Below are 18,678 nucleotides of genomic sequence, written 5' to 3'. Positions count from 1 at the left end.
GATGTAGATTTCCATGGTTTCAAAATCTTGACATAGAATATCAAATAGAGACTTCTAAGAAAACTATTTGGGAACTGTGATTATGCATGCATAATCAGGAGAGTGTATGATGTGTATGTAAGGAGGGCTTATAATACTTATAGCTAAGAATGCCTGAGCAACCAAAATTGTAATTAACAAACTCAATGATACCAGCTCTGTGAGAGTGCACATTTTGGTCTAAATATAGAAACACCTCAATTCCCCAAACACAGTTCATTTTACAAATTCTTAGTTCACCCGTTTGGTATCCTGATGCACTCCAATAGAATAGAATCCCACAGTATTTCATAGTTTAGGCTGACAAGTGCATTGAATGACTTATCTTCGAGGTAAAGAGTTACTCAGGAATTGGCCTACAAAACATACATTTTACTTAGTTTGTAAATTCATTTATGGAATGGTTAGTAAAAGAGGATTCTCCTTGCCAGAAGAGACTGCAGACAGTTTAACCAAGTGATCAAAGAACCAGAAATGATACAAACTGATATCACGGATCTTCTTGAAAACAAGGACATGGATACAACAGCACTTCTTTGGTACTGCTGCCAAAAAGGCTTCATCTAAATCTAATCATGAGGAAATATCACCAGACAAATCCAAATTGAGACATTCTTCAAAACAACTGACTTTTTAAACCTAAGTCAAAGTCATGAATAAGAAGGAAAGACTGAGGAACTGTTCCAGATTAAAGTAGACTTATTTGTAGTGGGGTTAATGTTAACTTTTCTGATTTCGGTAATTGTACTGTGACTATGTAAAAGAATGTCCTTGTTTTTAAAGAAATAAACACTGAAATATTTAGAGGCAAAGTATAGAAGTAAAGGAGCAACTTACTCTAAGATATTTCAGAAAAAATTATAAATGTAAAATGTTAATATTTGGGAAGTCTTAGTGAAGAGCATATCAGAATTCTATGTACTATTTTTGTAACTTTTCTGTAAGTATGAAATTATTTAAAAACAAGAAGGGAAAAAAGGCATAGGACTTAAAACTATGACATATGGTGCTCAGTGTGAACAACAAATATATGTTTGTTTTTTTAAAGATTTATTTATTTATAACCCCCTCCCCCCCGCGCCCTGTTTGTCTGTTCTCTGTGTCTATTTGCTGCTTCACCTTGACCGCTTCTGTTGTTGTCAGCGGCACGGGAATCTGTGTTTCTTTTTGTTGCGTCAGCTCTCTGTGTGTGTGGCGCCACTCCTGGGCAGGCTGTACTTTCTTTCACGCTGGGCGGCTCTCCTTACAGGGTGCACTCCTTGCGCGTGGGGCTCCTTTACACGGGGGACACCCCTGCGTGGCACGGCACTCATTGTGTGCATCAGCGCTGTGCGTGGGCCAGCTCCACATGGGTCATGGAGGCCCGGGGTTTGAACTGCGGACCTCCCATGTGGTAGACAGATGCCCTAACCACTGGGCCAAGTCCGCTTCCCCACCAAATATATGTTGATCATCATTTCAAACAACATCAACAACAAAATCCTGTCTAAGGATATCTAAGGACAAATTTAAAGGGTAAAATGAACGAGAAGACAATTTGGGAATTACTATATACTTTTCATTTTACTTTATTCTTTTGGGTATATATCTAGAAGTGAGATGGCTGGGTCATATAGTAAATTCCATTTTCAATTTTCTGAGAAACTACCAAAATGTCTTCTACAGTAGTTAACCAATTGAAATTACCACCAGCAATGCCTAAGTGTTCCTATTTCTCCACATCCTCTCCAACACTTGTAATTTTCCATTTTTTAAATAGTAGCCATTCTGGTGGGTGTGAAATGGTATCTCATTGTGGGTTTTTGTTTACTATAGTTAAAAAAAAATTTTTTTTTAAATTGAGAAGCTGTAAGTTTACAAAGCAATAATTTGTAACATGTAGGTTTCCTAATACACCTCTTCACCACCCATACCTTACAATGCTGTGGAACATTTGTTATAATTGACAAAAGAACATCCAAATATTACTACCAACTATAGTCCGTATCTTACATTAGGTGTATTTTCCCCATAAGCCGTTTATTATTAACACCATGTATTAGTATTGTATATTTGTTACGGTTCATGAAAGAATATTCTTATATTTGTACTGTTAACCACAGCCCAACATCCACTTCAGGGTTCATTGTGTTATATATTCCCATGTCATTGTGGTTTGGATTTGCATTTCCCTGATGTCTAATGAAGTTGAGCAACTTTTCAAGTGCTTTTGGCTATTTATGTATCTTCTATGGAGAAACATTTATTCAGGTCTTCTGCCCATTTTTAAATTGGGTTGCCTTTTTGTCGTTCAGTTGAAGGATTTCTTTATATATTCTGGTTGATAAACCCTTATTGGATGTGTGGTTTCCAAACATTTTGTCCAATTGTATAGGCTGTCATTTTACTTTCATGATAAAGTCCTTTGAGACACAAAAGTTTAAGTTTTGATAAGGTCCCATTTATCTATTTTTTCCTTTTGTTCCTTGTGCTTTGGGTGTAAAGACTAAGAAATCATTACCTAAAGCAAGGTATTAAAGAGGCTTCCCTATGTTTTCTTCTAGGAGTTTGAGAGTTCTGACTACCTGACATTTAAGTCTTGAATCCATTTTGAGTTGCTTCTATATTTGGTGTGAGGTAGGGATCGACCTTCAATCTTTTGCAAAGAGATATCCAGTTTTTCCAGTATCATTTGTTGAAAAGACTATTCTTATCCAAATGGTGGTCTTTGCCCTCCTGTCAAAAATCAGCTGGCGGGGAGTGAATGTGGCTCAAGTAGTTGAATGCCTGTTTCCCACATGGGAGGTCCCGGGTTCAGTTCCCGAGGTCCCCTAAACAACAACAACAACAACAAAAAACCCCAAATAAACAAAACAAAAAAACAAGTCAGGCGAGCCAATGTGGCTCAGTAGTTGAGCACCAGCTTCTCACATACAAGGTCCTGGGTTTAATCCCTGGCTCTTTACTTAAAAAACAAAACAGCTGGCCATAAATGTGAGGGTTGAGTTCTGAACTCTCAATCGATTCCAATGGTCTGTCTTTGTACTAGTACCATGCTGATTTGATAAATGTGGCTTTGTAATAAGTTTTAAGATTGGGAAGTGTGAACCCTATACATTTGCTCTTCCTTTTTCAAGATGGCTTTGGCTATTTGGCCTCCTTACTCTTCCATATAAATCTGATGACTGGTTTTTCCATTTCTGTAAGGAAGGTTTTTGGAAGTTTGAGTGGAATTGTATTGAATATCTAAATAGCTTTGTGTTGAAATAACAGCATCTTAACAATATTTAGTTTTCCAACTCATGAACATGGACTGCCCTTATTTAGGTCTTTGATTTCTTTTAGTAATGTCTGGTAGTTTTCTGTGTTTAAGTCCCATACATCCTTGGTAAGACTTATCCTTAGATATTTTTTAGCGCTATTGCAAATGGAATTTTTTCCTTGCTGTCTTCTTCTCATTGCTTAATGCTAGTGTACAGAAACCACTATTGCTTTTTGGGTATTGCTCTTGTACCCTGCCACTTTGTTGAATTCATTTATTAGTTCTAGTGCCTTTGTTGTGGTGTTTTCAGGATTTTCTGTATATAGGATCATATCATCTGCAAATAGGGAAAGTTTTACTTCTTCTTTTCCAATTTGGATGCCTTTTATTTCTTTTTCTTGCCTATTTGGTTTGACAAGAACTTCCAGTACAATGATGAATAACAGTGTTGACATTGGGCATCCCTGTTCCTGATCTTTGAGGGAAAACTTTCAGTCTTTCACCATTCAGTAGGATGTCAGTTGTGGGTTTTTTGTATATGCTTTGTATCATGTTGAGTAAGTATCCTACTCCTAGTTTTCTAAGTGTTTATCAGGAAGGATTGCTGAATTTTGTCAAATCCTTTTCTGTCTCAACTGAGATGACCATGTAGGTTTTTCCCCCTTCATTCTGTTAATGTGGTATATTACATTAACTGATTTTCTTATATTGAACCACCTTCACATACTGTGTTTGTCACCTGGACACTGGTAAAATTCCCCTGTGAATCCATGTGTTCCCAGGTTTTTGTTAGAAGGTTTTTGATTATTAATTCAATCTCTTTACCAGCTATAGGCTTGTTGAGATTTTCTATTTCTTATTGAGTCAGTTTAGGTAGTTTGTATGTTCCTAGGAATTTGTCCATTTCATGTAAGTTACTAATTTGTTGGCATACAGTTGTTCATAGTATACATTTATAGTATAGTTTATTTCAGCAGGATTGGTAGTAATGTGCTCCTTCACACTTTTGATTTTTGTTATTTGTATCTTCTTTTTTTCTTATAGCTCTTTTTAATTCAGTGGGGTTGATGATAATATTCCCCTGTTCATTTCTGATTTTAGTTGTATCCTCTTTTTCTTCATCAGTTTTAGGTAAAGGTCTGTTGATTACGTTGATCTTTTCAAAGAAGCAACTTTTGATTTTATCGATTCTATTGTTTCATTACTCTCTATTTCATTTATTGCCACTCTGATCTTTGTTATTTCCCTCCTTCTGATCACTTTGGGTTTAGCTTGCTCTTCTTTTTCTAGTTTCCAGTTTTGAGGTTGGGTCTTTTACAGTCTTTCTTCTTTTTAAATGTAAGCACTTAGAAATATACACTTTCCTCTCAGGACCACCTTTGCTGTACACAGTTAAGTTTTGGTATGTTGTATTTTCATTTTCATTTGCCTAAAGATATTTCTAATTTCCCTTGTGATTCCCCCTAACCCACTGTCAAGAGTTCATTGCTTAATTTCCATATATTTGTGAACTTTCCATGTCTTCCTCTGTTATTGATTTCTAGCTTCATTCCATTGTGACTGGTGAAGATAAATAGTATGATTTCAGTGTTTCTGAATTTATTAAGACTTATTTTGTGACCTAAAATATGGTCTATCCTGGAGAATGATTCTTGTCCACTTGAGAAGAATGTGTATTCTGTTGTTGGGTGAATATGCCTCTTAGGTCTTGCTGGTTTAGAATTTAGTCAAGTCTTTTATTTCCTTATTGCTCTTCTATATAGATGCTCTACTCATTATTGAAAGTGGTGTACTGATATTGCCTACTACTAATGTAGAACTGTCAATTTCTCCATTCAAATCTCTCAATTTTTTCTTCATATAATTTGGGATTCTGCTGTAAGGTGCATATATATTTATAATTATTACACCTTCTTGTTGAAATGACCTCTTATCATCCTTTCCCCTAGTAACTATTTTGACTTAAAACCTATTTTATCTGATATTAGTATAGTTACCCAGTTCTCTTTTGGTTACTACTAGCATGGAATATTTTTCCCCCATCTTTTCACTTTCTTTTCTTTTCTTTTTTTTAAAGATTTATTTATTTGCTCCCCCCACCCCCAACCCCCGCCCCGGTTGTCTGTTCTCTGTGTCTATTTGCTGTGTCTTTTTTGTCCGCTTATGTTGTTGCCAGCAGCAGGGGAATCTGTGTGTCTTTTTGTTGTGTCATCTTGTTGTGTCAGCTCTCCCTGTGTGCAGCACCATTCCTGGGCAGGCTACACTTTCTTTTGCGCTGGGCGGCTCTCCTTAAGGGGTGCACTCCTTGCGCGTGGGGCTCCCCTATGCGGGGGACACCCCTGCGTGGCATGGCACTCCTTGGGCGCATCAGCACTGAGTGTGGGCCAGCTCCACACGGGTCAAGGAGGCCCGGGGTTTGAATCGTGGGCCTCCCATGTGGTAGACAGATGCCCTAACCACTGAGCCAAGTCCGCTGCCCCATCTTTTCACTTTCAACCCACTTATTTCTTTGACTTTAAGGTAAGTCTCTTGCAGACAGTATATAATTGGGTCATGCTTTTTTATCCATTCAGCTAACCTCTGCCTTTTGATGGACAGTTACTCCATTTACATTTAAAGTAGCTACTGATAATGCAGGACTTTCTTTTGCCACTTTATTTTTAAGTCTTTGTAAGTCTTTTACTTTCTCTGTCTCTCAAGTCTTCTGATGACGACTGCTTTTATATTTATCTGACTTTCTGTATTGTAACATAACCAATCTCTAATCATTTCTACCTGGATATATTTTCCTTGTGGTTACCGTGGGGTTAAAATTTAACATTCTAAATATATAACAATCATATTTAATTAGCTACCAACTCAACTTTAACAGCATACATATACACTGTTCCTATAGCCCTCTATCCCCCTACCTTTTTTGGGTTCTTGTTACTAATTATATCTTTGTACAGTGTATGTCCCAAACCATGGATTTATCATTCATTACTTTTTATGTATTTCCATTTTAGCACCTGTAGGAAGTAAGAAGTGAAGTTACATACCAAAAACTACAATACAATATAGTATTGGCACTTACAATTACCCAAATGGTTACCTTTACCAGAGGTGTTTTTTTCTTTATGCTTGCTTTGAACCACATCTAGTGTCCTTTCCTTTCAGTTTTAAGAACACCCTTTAGCATTGCTAGTAGGGCAGTTCTAATGGGGAGGAATTCCCTCAGCTTTTGCTTATCTGGGAATGTCTTAATCTCTCCTTCATTTTCGAAAGAAAGTCTTGCTAGATTTAAGATTCTAGGTTGGCAATTATTTTCTTACAGCACTTTCAGAATTTTCCTTGTTCTTTGAATTCGGATCAATATGGGATAAGGTGTATTTTTCTCCAAGTTTATCCTGGTTAGTGTTAGCTTCTTGGATGTGCATATACATGTCTTTTGCTAAGTTTGGGAAGTTTTCTGTCATTATTTCTTTGAATTTTCCTTTTGTCCCTTTCTTTCTTTTTTCTCCTGGGATTCCTGTAATGCATATATTGGTAGGCCTGATGGTGTAACAGAGGTTGCTTAGGTTTTTTTGCTTTTTACAATTCTTTTTCTTTCTGCTCCTCCGCCTCATTTATTTCAATTGTTTTCAAGTTTGCTGATTCTTCCTTCTGCCAGCTCCAATCTGCTATTGACACCCTCCTGGGAATTTTTCATTACAGTTATTGTGGTCTTCAACTCCAGTAGTTGTTTGGTTCCTTTAAAAAATTTCTATCTCAAATTATTGAGATTCTTGTATTGTTCATTCATTGTTTTCCTGATATCCTTTATTTTCCTTCTTCTCCTTGAGCATAATGAAGATTATTTGTCTAAAGTCTTTGTCCAGTTATGTTCTGTGGATCTTTGGTGATGTTTTCTAGATTTTTATTCTCTTGGATGGGCCATCATTTCCTGTTTGTTTTTTACTCTTTCGCTGCAGACACTACATTTTAATATCTTAAAAGGTTAAATCTAGGATTTAATCTGAGTTCTCTGTTTCTTGAGCTTGTAAGCAACTGGTGATATAACAGAAATTTTCTTGAATGTCAAACCTCCTATCAGGAAAGTCTGTCTACAGACTTTGAATACAAAGTGCAGGGTCCTCCCTGACTTTTCTGGGCCTATGTCTTGTCCTGGGCTTGTGCTTGCTAGTGGCTTAGGGTTTCTCTTGTTTACTGGAATTTGAATGCCTCCTCTACTTCCCAGGAGACAGACCTTCTCCCTCTCTTGAGTGTTCCACTCCAGACTTAAAGAGGTGATCCTTAGTTCAAGTTCATCTACCTCAATTCTTTCTTATAAGGCTTTTGTTGTCTCAAGTTGCTTTTGCCTGGAGGGCAAATTCTGGGAGAGGGGGCACTTTAGTGAAGAGTTTCCCAAGTTAGTCTTTCTCAAGAAAGAGAAAAGAACAAGACCAGGGACTCACAAAAGGGAACAATGGCCATCTCCTAACTGCCTTGGAGAGGGGATAAGGGAAGGGCCAGGAAGCTTGCTAGGAGCTTCCTCCATGACTTCCTAAAGCTCTGGTTTTCATGGCCTGCCCAGCAAATGTAGCCCTTCTACTGCCCTCCCCAGCTCTGAGGAAGCATATCGTCTTTGAGTCTTCTCTGTTGCCTTAGCCTGGGGCAGGTTGGAACAATGACCACCCTCAGAGGTGGGAATCAGTGATCTTAAGTCACTCATCAAAGGCTGTTATCAGTGATTTGCCTGTGCCCACCCCAGATCTTGGGGAAGTGGATTTTTATGTCCCTTTTTGGTATCAGCAAGCTACTCCATGGCTGGATCCCACTGTGGTCTGATGTTGAGAGTAGGGGATGGGTGCCAATAACTGCCATGTGATGAGAGCAATTTACTGGTATTTACGGTCATTTACCAGCCTCATGCTCTGCTCTTCCCTGGATGCTGTACAGCATTCTCCTGGACTGTGAGTTTTGAAATAGTAGTTTCAGACAGTGCTTGCCTGTTTAATAGCTGTTCTGGTGGGTGGACTGAATCCTAGAGCTTTCTACTCTGTAATTTTCCCACAATCCTCCCCCACTTTTTAAACAATATTTAAAAATGTATCAAATTATAAAGGATAAGAGAAAAGTCAGAATATCATAGGAAAAAAGCCAGGTCTGAATCTATTTTTCTCTGGTTGAGTATGAATTATTCCTGCACATGCTGTCCTAATCAACAACCTAAGACACAATCAATTCCAAGATTCCTTATCACCACTGCTTAGTCTAGATCAATTTCCCACAGAACAAAACCAAAGACCTTAAGGTTTTATTCTCATTCCCAATGACAGTACAAATTAGTATTTGTAAATATGAGCATAGTCTAAAATCATTTAAATGTGTCAGTTCATGTGGCTTCAAAGCAAAATTCTATCATAAAGGGCACAATCACACATGATACCAACCTGTGAAATGTTCAGTAAACTCTTGTTCCAGTTTCATGGCTCTCTCAAATGTCTTTCTGGCTTGTTCTTCTGTGAGACGCTTATTCATTTCCCTACATAAATAAATAAATTGGCAATTACTACATTATACTTTTTTTTTTTTAAAGATGATTGAAAGAATAAAAAATAAAACATAAAAATACAAAAAACTGGAGCTCTCTTAAGAATATGAATGATATTAAAAACTAGAGTCTGTCACTGAAAACGCTGCTGTGTGGAATGACAGAAGGGTTTCAATACATTTGTGCACTAGTTCAAAGCAGTCCCCAAATCTAAACATTGTGAATCTATGACAGTTTGGATATTTTGGTGACAGTTTCATATTAAAATATAATTTCTAGACCTAACTACAAATTTTTAGGAAAGAAAGGGGACAAAGGAACATCATAAACACCATGAGAATGCAATCAGCAATGAACAGACTTCACTGGATCTTGATTCAAACAAGCAAATTGAAAAAAAAAAACACTTATGAGACAACCAGGAAAATATGAACTATCTGATGCTATCAAATAATTGTTGCTAATTATTTTAAGTGTGACAATTACCATGGTGATATTTTCATAAGGAATTCTTATTTTTCAAATATATACTGAAATATATGGAGATGATACAATGTCTGGTCTTTGTTTCAAAATAATCTGGAGTAGAGGTGTAAATAGGTATAGATGAAACAAGACTGGTCCTATATTGATAAATATGTTGCAATTAAATATGTCTGCTTTTGGAAATGTTTGAAATTTTCCATAAAGATTATTTAAGAAAATACTTACAACAATAATATCCTTGGCCATGGGTCATATACTGTATGTAATATTCCTATACTAAATGAATAATTCTTCTTTAATGAAGGTGTATAACAAATTTAAATAAGATTCACAATTAAAATAAACTAGTGAGGTAGGATAAGGAAGACATTACTATATTTTATGGATAAAAAAGAACATTGAAGCACCAATGTGAGCACCCAAATCCATGTAAAAGTTTCTTATTTAAGTCCTTAAGTCAGATTTCTTAAGTTCTGGAATATGACCTAGATTTTGCCAATGACGAATAATGCTAGGTAGTTTTTATCTTCCCTTCAGGTTGTGCTCACTTTCTAGATAAACTAGCTGGTACTTTGTATATAATTACCATATTCTAGGGAAAATATGAACTATTATGAGAGAAGATAGGAGGAAAAGGACTGAAGAAGCAAAATGAAGTTGTTTGACAGTAACCTTGTCTATACCTTGCAAAGGGTACAAATATGCTAAAGGAGAATATAAAAATAAATAAGCAAGATATTACATACTTTTTTATCTAGTGTAGACAGAGGATCATCTCTATCTTATTGAGCATACTGCTATGCAGACAGTTCTCAATTGAAAGCAAGTAAACTACAGTGGTAAACAGAAGGGATTCAAGAGCCTAGGTTCAAAGCCTAACTTAATTATTTATTAGCTATTGGACTCTGGGCAAGTTAAGTAACCTCTCATTGCATTAGTTTCTTCACCTCTGAACTTGGGATATTAATAGCATTTACCCTAATAGACTTTTAAGAAGCATAAATAAATTAATATACATAAAGTACTTAGAAACTATCCCTGGAAACTATGCCTAGAAACCAGCCCAAATGTAACAGGATCAGACTTTGAATCAATTTATGCTGAAGAACACTGTTGAAAACAAAAGAGCCATCAGTCTGCAGTTCCTGGAGCCTAACAGTTGAGAGTGATACCAACAGACCCAGAGAGCCTGCTAAAACCATTGTCGACTCAGGGCAACTGTGCACATGCCCCCAAGGCTGGATCCCCTGAGGTGTGACATCTAGAGATTTCAACTGGGTGTGGGAGGGCAAGTGCACTAAAATAATCCAATGAAATCACTAAACAAATAAACAAGCAAACAAAAGAATAAGCCCCAGAAGCAGAAGTGTGGAAAAGTTGAGAGAAGAATCAGGATCAGTATCTTACTATATGCAAAGAAAACAAGAAAGTGTGACCCATTCACAGGAAAAGAAAAAGCAGGCAACAAAAAGTGTCTGTGAGATGACCCAGATACCAGATTTAACAAAGACTTTGAAGCAGCTATTATAAATATGTATGAAGAACTAAAGCAAATCATGTTCAAAGAAGCAAAGAAAAATATTATGAGAATGGCACATCAAACAGGTATCAATGAAAAGAAAGTATAAAAAAGAATGAAATGTAAATTCTGGATTGAAAAGTATAACAACTGGAGAGAAATTCACTAGAGGAGCTCAACAGTAGATCTGAACTGACAAAAGAGAATCAATGCATTTTGAGACAGAGCGATACCAATGATATAATCTAACGAAAAATGAACAAAGCATAAGAGAAAGTGAAACAATATATGCATAATGGGAATATCAGAAGGTGAGAAGAGAAACGAGCAGAAAAAACATTTGAAGAAATAATGGCTGAAAACTCTCCATATCTGATGAAAAACATTAATCTATTCATCGAAGAAACTTACAAATTCCAAGTAGGATAAATACAGAAATTCACACCAGACACACCATGGTAAAAATACTGATAGCTAAGGTGAAAATCTTGAAAGCAGCAAGGAAAACAAAACAACAAAACCCCCTACAATTCATCACATAGGAGGGAAAACAGATACGATTAATGGCTGACTTCACATCAGAAACAATGGAGGCCAGATGGCAGTGGGGTGACATATTCATAGTGTTGAAAGGAAAAACAAAACAAGAGTCAACCAAGACTCTTACATCTAGTAAAACGAACTTTCAAAAAAATGAAGATAAAAAGGACTTCTGGTGGACCAAGATGGTGGCGTAAGACACTCCAGGGTGCCATTCTCCCATAAAATCTTTGCACAATTAGCAAAAAACTGGCAGCGGAATGTTCCTCCAAACTCCGGAAAAGAGTTAAAAGACTGCAGTAGCAAGGCAAGTGCTGAGTCAAGAAAAAGCAGTTCGCTAGACCATGGTACAAACCAGCATAAAGAAATAAAGACTTTTAGTAAAGGTAACCATTTGGGTAATTATAAATGTCAGTATTATTATACTGTATTATTTGCTATGTAACTCCACTTATTGCTTCATACAGGTGCTAAAATGCGAATGCATGAAAATATGTAAACTGATGGTTTTAGACATACAATGTACAAGATATAATTTGTAACAAGTACATAAAAAAGGTGGGAGGAGGAGGGGTTCTAGGAACAGTTTGTGTATGTCAGTGAAGTGAAGTTGGTATCTAATTATGACTGTTATGTATTTAGGTTGTTAAATTTTAAACCATGGTAATCACAATGAAAATACATGAAAAATACACTCAGCAAGAAATGAGAAAGGGTCTCAAAATGGTACAGTACAAAAAGCCAAATAAATATGGAAGCAGGCATTAATGGAAGAATTGAATGTCAAAAAAGATATCAGATTTTAGAAACAAAAAATAGAAAATGGCAAAAAAAAAAATACTCCTGCATTATCAGTAGTTACTTTAAATGTAAACGGATTAAATGCCCATTTACATTCAAAAGGCAGAAACTGGCAGAAAAGCTAAAAAAGCCTGACACAACAACGCTGTTTATAAGAGATTCAAATTCAAAGACATAAATAGGTTGAAAGTGAAAGGACAGAATAAATTATACCATGCATGTAGTAAACAAGAGAGAGCTAGGGCAACTATACTAAAATATCAGATAAAAACAACTTTAAGTTAAAAACTGTTATGGAGGCACAGACTAAATGGTCACTATATACTGATAAAGGGGCCAATTCAATATAAGACATAAAATTATAAATATACGTGAATCTAATAGCAGAGCCCCCAAACCAGAGAAACCTAAGACATTTACACAATGCTTTACGAACAGCAGCAGAATACACATTATTCTCTAGAGCACATGGATCATTCTCTAGGATAGACTATATATTATGTCACAAAACAAGTCTCAATAAATTCAAAAGTACTGAAATAATACAATGCATTTTCTTTGACCACAATGGAATGAAACTAGAAATCAATGGCAGAGAGAGAAACGTAAAATCCACAAATATGTGGAAATTAAACAGTGTACTCGTAAACCACCAATGGGTCAAAGAAGAAATCACAAGGGAAATTAGGAAATCTCTTGAGAACAATGAGAAAAAACACAACACAACAAAACAAGGGATGTGGCAAAGGCAGTACTAAGAGGAAAATTTATAGCTCTAAATGCTTACATTAAGAAGAAAGATCTCAAACCAGAGGCCTAACATCACAACTGGAGGATTTAGAAAAAGAAGAGCAAACTAAACTCAAAGTGAGCATAAGGGAGGAAATAAAAAAGATAAGGAAGGGAAATAAAGCAATGAAACCAAAAGTTGGTTCTTTGAAAAGATCAATACAATCAACAAAACTGTAGCTAGACTGACAAAGAAAAAAAGGGTAGAAAGAAATTTAAAAAATCAGAAATGAAAGGCAGGGGCTGAGGGACACATTATTACTGCCCTACAAAATTAAAAATAATAATCAGAGGAAACTATGAATAACTATGTCAATAAATTAGATGACCTATATATGAAAGAGACAAATTCCTAGAAACATTCAAACTACCTATACTGACTCTAGAAGAAATAGATCTCATATATGCATTAACAAAAACAGCCTATAAAAATGGATATAGATTTTAATAGGCATTTCTTAAATGAAGATATACAAATAGCCAATAAGGATATGAAACATCATTATCTAATAGGGAAATGCAAATCAATGAAATATCACTTCACATCCATTAGGATGTGTATAATCAAAAGGACAGAAAGTGTTAGTGAAGGTAATGCAGAACTGGAACCCTCATACATTGCTAGTGGAAATGAAAAATAGTGCAGTCGCTTTGGAAAAGAGCCTGTCAGTTCCTCAAAAGGTTAAACAAAGAGTTATCATAAACAGACATATATATGTAAAATATGCCCTAGGAATCCCACTCCCAGATACATCAAGAAGCAGAAACATATCCATACAAAAACTTGTACATGAATGTTCACATTAGCAGTATTCATTAAAGCCAAAAATGGAAATACCTTAAATTCCATCAACTGATGAATAAACAAAATGTGGTATATCCAAACAATAGAATATTATTTGGCCATAAAAAGTATTAAAGTACTGATACATTCTACGGCATGGTTGAACCTTGAAAACATTTTGATAAATGAAAAGAAGCCAGTCAGAAAAGGTCATGTATTTTACACAAAATGTGCAGAAAATTTCATTTTCTTATGGCTAAGGCTGGAAGAAATATTTTTGTATATGGACCTTGTATCTAGAAGCCTTGTTAAACTTATTTTAAAAATTCTAATAATTTATCTGTGGATTCTTATGTGTTTCCTACATATATAATCATGTAGTCTGTGAATGATGAACTTTTATGCTTCCTTGTTAACCCCTTTATCTTCTACTGATCTTATAACTATGGTGCTCAGTACAATTTGGAACAGAAGTTGTGATAGCAAGCATACTTGCTTTGTTTTCAACATCAGGGAGAAAACTTTCAATATTTCCCCATTAGGTATGACACTTGGTTCGACATTTTTGTAGTTGATCTTCATTCATTACAAAGTTCCCTTCTATTTCTAGTTTGTTAAATGTTTTTATTGTGAAAGGATGTTAATTGTTATCAAATCCTTTTCTACATTTATTAAAATGATAATCCAATTTTTCACCTATTATGTTAATGTGGTACACTACACTGATTTTTGTGTTAAACCAGCCTTGCTTTCCCAGAATAAACACTAATCTGTTATTGCTGTTTATCTTTCTATTTTTAAATTCATTGCTGGATTCAATTTGCTAACATTTTGGTGTTTGGTAAGGATTTTTGCATCTATATTCAATTCATTAAGACTGGCCTGTCATTTTCCCTTCTGGTAATGTCTTTGTCAGGGTTTGGCATCACATTAATGACCATAAAATTAGTTGGAAAAGTACTTCCCCTTTTTATTCTGTGTAAGAATTGGTCTAAGACTGGAATTTAAGACTCTTTAGGGAAGGAGACTTGGCCCAGTGATTAGGGCATCCATCTACCACATAGGTCCGTGGTTCAAACCCTGGGACTCCTTGACCCGTGTGGAGCTGGCCCATGCGCAGTGCTGATGTGTGCAAGGAGTGCCCTGCCATGCAGGGTGCCCCCTGCATAAGAGAGTCCCACACGCAAGGAGTGTGCCCCATAAGGAGAGCGGCCCAGCGCAAAAGGAAGTGCAGCCTGCCTAAGAATGGCACCGCTCACACGGAGAGCTGACAGTACAAGATGACGCAACAAAAAGAAACACAGATTCCCATGCCACTGACAACAACAGAAGTGGACAAAGAAGAACACGCAGCAAACAGACACAGAGAACAGACAACTGAGGCAGGGGGAAGGGGGGGAGAAATGAATAAATAAATAAATCTTAAAAAAAAAAAACTCTTTAGATTTTCTATTTTATAAATTACTTTTTCTATTTCTTAACATTTTTACAGAATTTGTTTTGAAGTATAACCTTTAATAAGAGAACACCTATATCATTATGTGTAGAGCTTGGTGAAATTTTATAAATGTACACTTTGCAATCTATCCAGAATCCAAGATCATGATATGGAACATTACCAGTACCCTGGAATCTCAGTGTGCTCATTCCAGTCACCAACCCCACCCTCAAAATAATGTCTATTTGTCTTCTATAAGCAATGATTTATTTGGCTGTTCTTGAATTTCACATAAATAGAATCATTAGGGTACATTTTTGGGCCTTTTTAAAAAAATTCAAGTTATTTTTATGCGATTCTTCCATACTTTGATGTAGAGCTCAAGATTGTTCATTCTTATTTTTGTAGAATATTTCACTTTGCGGATATATATCATATTCATCTATTCTACTGCTAATGGGTATTTGGATAATTTTCAGTTTTTGTCTATTTTGAATAGTACCTCTGTCAGCAATCTAGTATAACTTTTTGGTGACCACATGTAAACATCTCTTTTGAGTATGTATCTAGGAATGGGATTGCTGGGGCATGTTTTATTTCAGTTTTAGGAGATACCGTAAATAAATTCCCAGTGAGGATATATCAATTCACACTCTTCCCAGTGTTATGAGCTTCAGTTGCTCCACATCCTTGTCAACACTTAGAATTTCTGTTTTTTGTGTTTTTTTTTCCATTTTAGCCATTCTGGCATGTGGGTAGCAGTATATAACACCATGGTTTAAACGGTTATTTCCATAATTGAGCCCCACATCAAATGTTTACTGGCCTTTTTGATATTTCTTTTTGTGAAGATATGTTTTGTCAATTTTTCTCCTGGGTTGCCTCTGGCCTTTTTAAGGTCTACTGGATATATAGTGATGTCCCCTTTTCATTCCTAGTATTATTTATGCCTTCTTTCTTTTCTTGATCATACTTATTGATTTATCACTTTTATTAGTCTTTTCAAAGAAAAAACTTTTGGCTTTGTTGATCTTTTCTACTGTGTGTTTACTTCCTTTTGCATTAAGTTTTGCTTTCCTACCTTGAGTTTAAATGATTGATCTTTTTCTAACTTCTCAATATTTTTTGTATTCAACATTTCTTTCCTAACATACATAATCTAAGCTGTGCATTTTTCTTCCATAAGGCTATATCCCTCAAATTTATATATTTGGCAATTTTATTACCCATCTAGTTGCAAACACTTATTAATTTACACATTGTGATTTCTTATTTGGCTCATTCAAATATATTTGGTTTAATATTCTACATAGAGGGGGATTTTCTAGTTATTATTTACGTTTAATTTAATTCCATTGTAGTCAGACAATACCTGCTTTCAATAATTTGAAATTTATAGTACAGCATACCATCAGTTTTGGTAAAGGGTTCAAGTAACTAGAAATCAGTGTGTATTTTGCAGATGCTGAGTGTTGTTCTATATTCTGATTTTATTTTCTTATTCTATTACTCACTGATAGGTGTATTAAATTCTCCCACTATGTGTAATTATCTTTTTTTTCTCAGTATAGTTGTCAATTTTTGCTTTATATATTTTTAAACTATGCTATTTGTGCATACAACTGTATAAATATATCTTCCTGGAGTAAACCTTTTATTTTTATGGCATGCCCCTCTTTATCTCTAGGTAGCACTTCTTGCCTTAAAATATACAATCAGTTTACTTTTGCTTAATGTTTGCATGGTATGTCTTTTTCTATGCTCTTACTTTCAACCTTTTCCTATCTTTAATATTTAAGGTATCATGAAAGCAACACATTTTACTTTTTTCTTTAATCCACTTTGACAATCTTATCTTTTAATTGGATCATGTAGTCTAACACTTACTGAAATATTTGCATTCAATTTATAACTTAATATCTGTATTCTATTTGCCCTGTCTGCTTCTTTTTTTCTCTTTCCCATCTTAAGTTTTTTTAATTCTACTTTTTTTTGGTCCTCTATTAGTTAAGTAGTTATACATTCTTTATGTTCTTAATGGTTAACCTAGAGCTGTACTTCCTTATTTAGTAGCCACTAACATCACGTGGATATTTAAACGTAAAGTTCTACTACATGCTTTTTAACCACTTTAGCAATAATAACTGATGAAGATGATAGCTAATATTAACAGTGCTTGTTTAATCCTCAGAACACCCCTATGAGGTGGATATTCTATTATTATCCCCAATTTATATAGAATGAAACGGAGATGCAGGGGAATAAATTACCCAAGTTAATAAGCAACAGAGATTGGATTTGTATTCAGAGGCTGTCTACCCCTTCCACCCGGAACAGACACTATTTATTTTGTTAAGGTCAAGCAGGATGATCTGCTGATAGGTAAGTGTTAAGAGGCTGTGTCATAAGCATTAATACTTACATGATATTTTCCATGGATTTGGGTTTAATAAAAATAGAGATTGGATAAAGTTGTGCAATCTGTAATCTCTTTATGGCATTTCCGGACACATCAAGAATACAGTGTTTACCCTAAAATAGGAGGAATAAAGGAAAAAAAAAAAAAACCCACATGAACTAAGTCTTTTTAATTATATCATAAGTACTTTTCCTACAGGAAGAAAAATCTGGATTGTGAAATGTCTGTGTTCTTGTTCACCTTAAAAAAAACTTGTCATTTCTCTTAGCAAATTTTAGGAGGAGATTATGAATATGATTATGAATAATTAGTATCATTCCCAAACAAACACTACATTTAAAAAAGAATGAAAATATAAATCCTGTAGTGCTAGTTTTCATAGACCAGTAATCTTTCGAAATGGATTTTGGCAACCAAAAATAGGGTTCATACCTTTTACTTTGCTAAGAAAGGGCATTTAAAAAATAAACGACCACAAACTACCATTGCACCATCATTTCATAAAAGGACATATGATCAATAAGACAGGAAAAAGGACAAAAACCTTAGAATAAAAAACTGAATAAATTTAAATTGATAAAAATTTACTACCACTACTCTATTTCTCATTTTGTTGTGTATAGGCAAAAACATTATTCCAAATAGGTATTTGGGAACTCAAATTCTGAATTAAAATGTCAACTTCTCTAATGTGCTTAAATTCATTGACCGGGGAGCAGATGTAGCTCAAGTGGTTGAGCTGTTTCCTACACGAGAGGTTCCAGGTTTGGTCCCCGGTGCCTCCTAAAAAAACAAAAACTAAAACAAACAAAAAGCAAACAAATGAAAAAACCAACTAAGGGGAGCTGATGTGGCTCAGTGCTCAAGTGCCGGCTTCTCATGTATGAGGTCCCAGGTTCAAATCCTGTCCCTGGTACCTCAAAAACAAAATAACAGAAAACAAAAGCAAACAAAGAAACAAACACAACTAAATTCATCGATGAAAGCCATTTAAAATTTTCACTATAGAGGAGCATGTTAAATGTAGTACTTACAATTTATTAAACAGAATATGTTTACAGTAAGATATTTTAAATCAGATCCTTTCCATAATGCATCTTCAAGTAA

General features: G+C 35.2%; 1 protein-coding gene across 15 annotated transcripts in view; it reads right to left on the bottom strand.

The window, feature by feature from the left end:
• Positions 1-18,678, bottom strand: part of DLG1 (discs large MAGUK scaffold protein 1) — a 281,505-nt gene that overhangs the window by 2,643 nt on the left and 260,184 nt on the right. For all 15 annotated transcript variants that reach the window (XM_058295595.2, XM_058295596.2, XM_058295597.2 and 12 more), the window contains 2 exons: positions 17,575-17,684; positions 8,695-8,786 (listed from right to left, as the gene is read on the bottom strand). In XM_058295595.2, the coding sequence (XP_058151578.1) occupies positions 8,695-8,786; positions 17,575-17,684 (202 nt within the window). The remainder of the gene's footprint in view (positions 1-8,694; positions 8,787-17,574; positions 17,685-18,678) is intronic.

The sequence above is a fragment of the Dasypus novemcinctus genome, chromosome 4 (assembly GCF_030445035.2).
Source record: "Dasypus novemcinctus isolate mDasNov1 chromosome 4, mDasNov1.1.hap2, whole genome shotgun sequence".
Taxonomy (NCBI): domain Eukaryota; kingdom Metazoa; phylum Chordata; class Mammalia; order Cingulata; family Dasypodidae; genus Dasypus; species Dasypus novemcinctus.
Note: the sequence above shows the minus strand (reverse complement) of the source record. Positions and strands in the feature narration are given on the sequence as shown.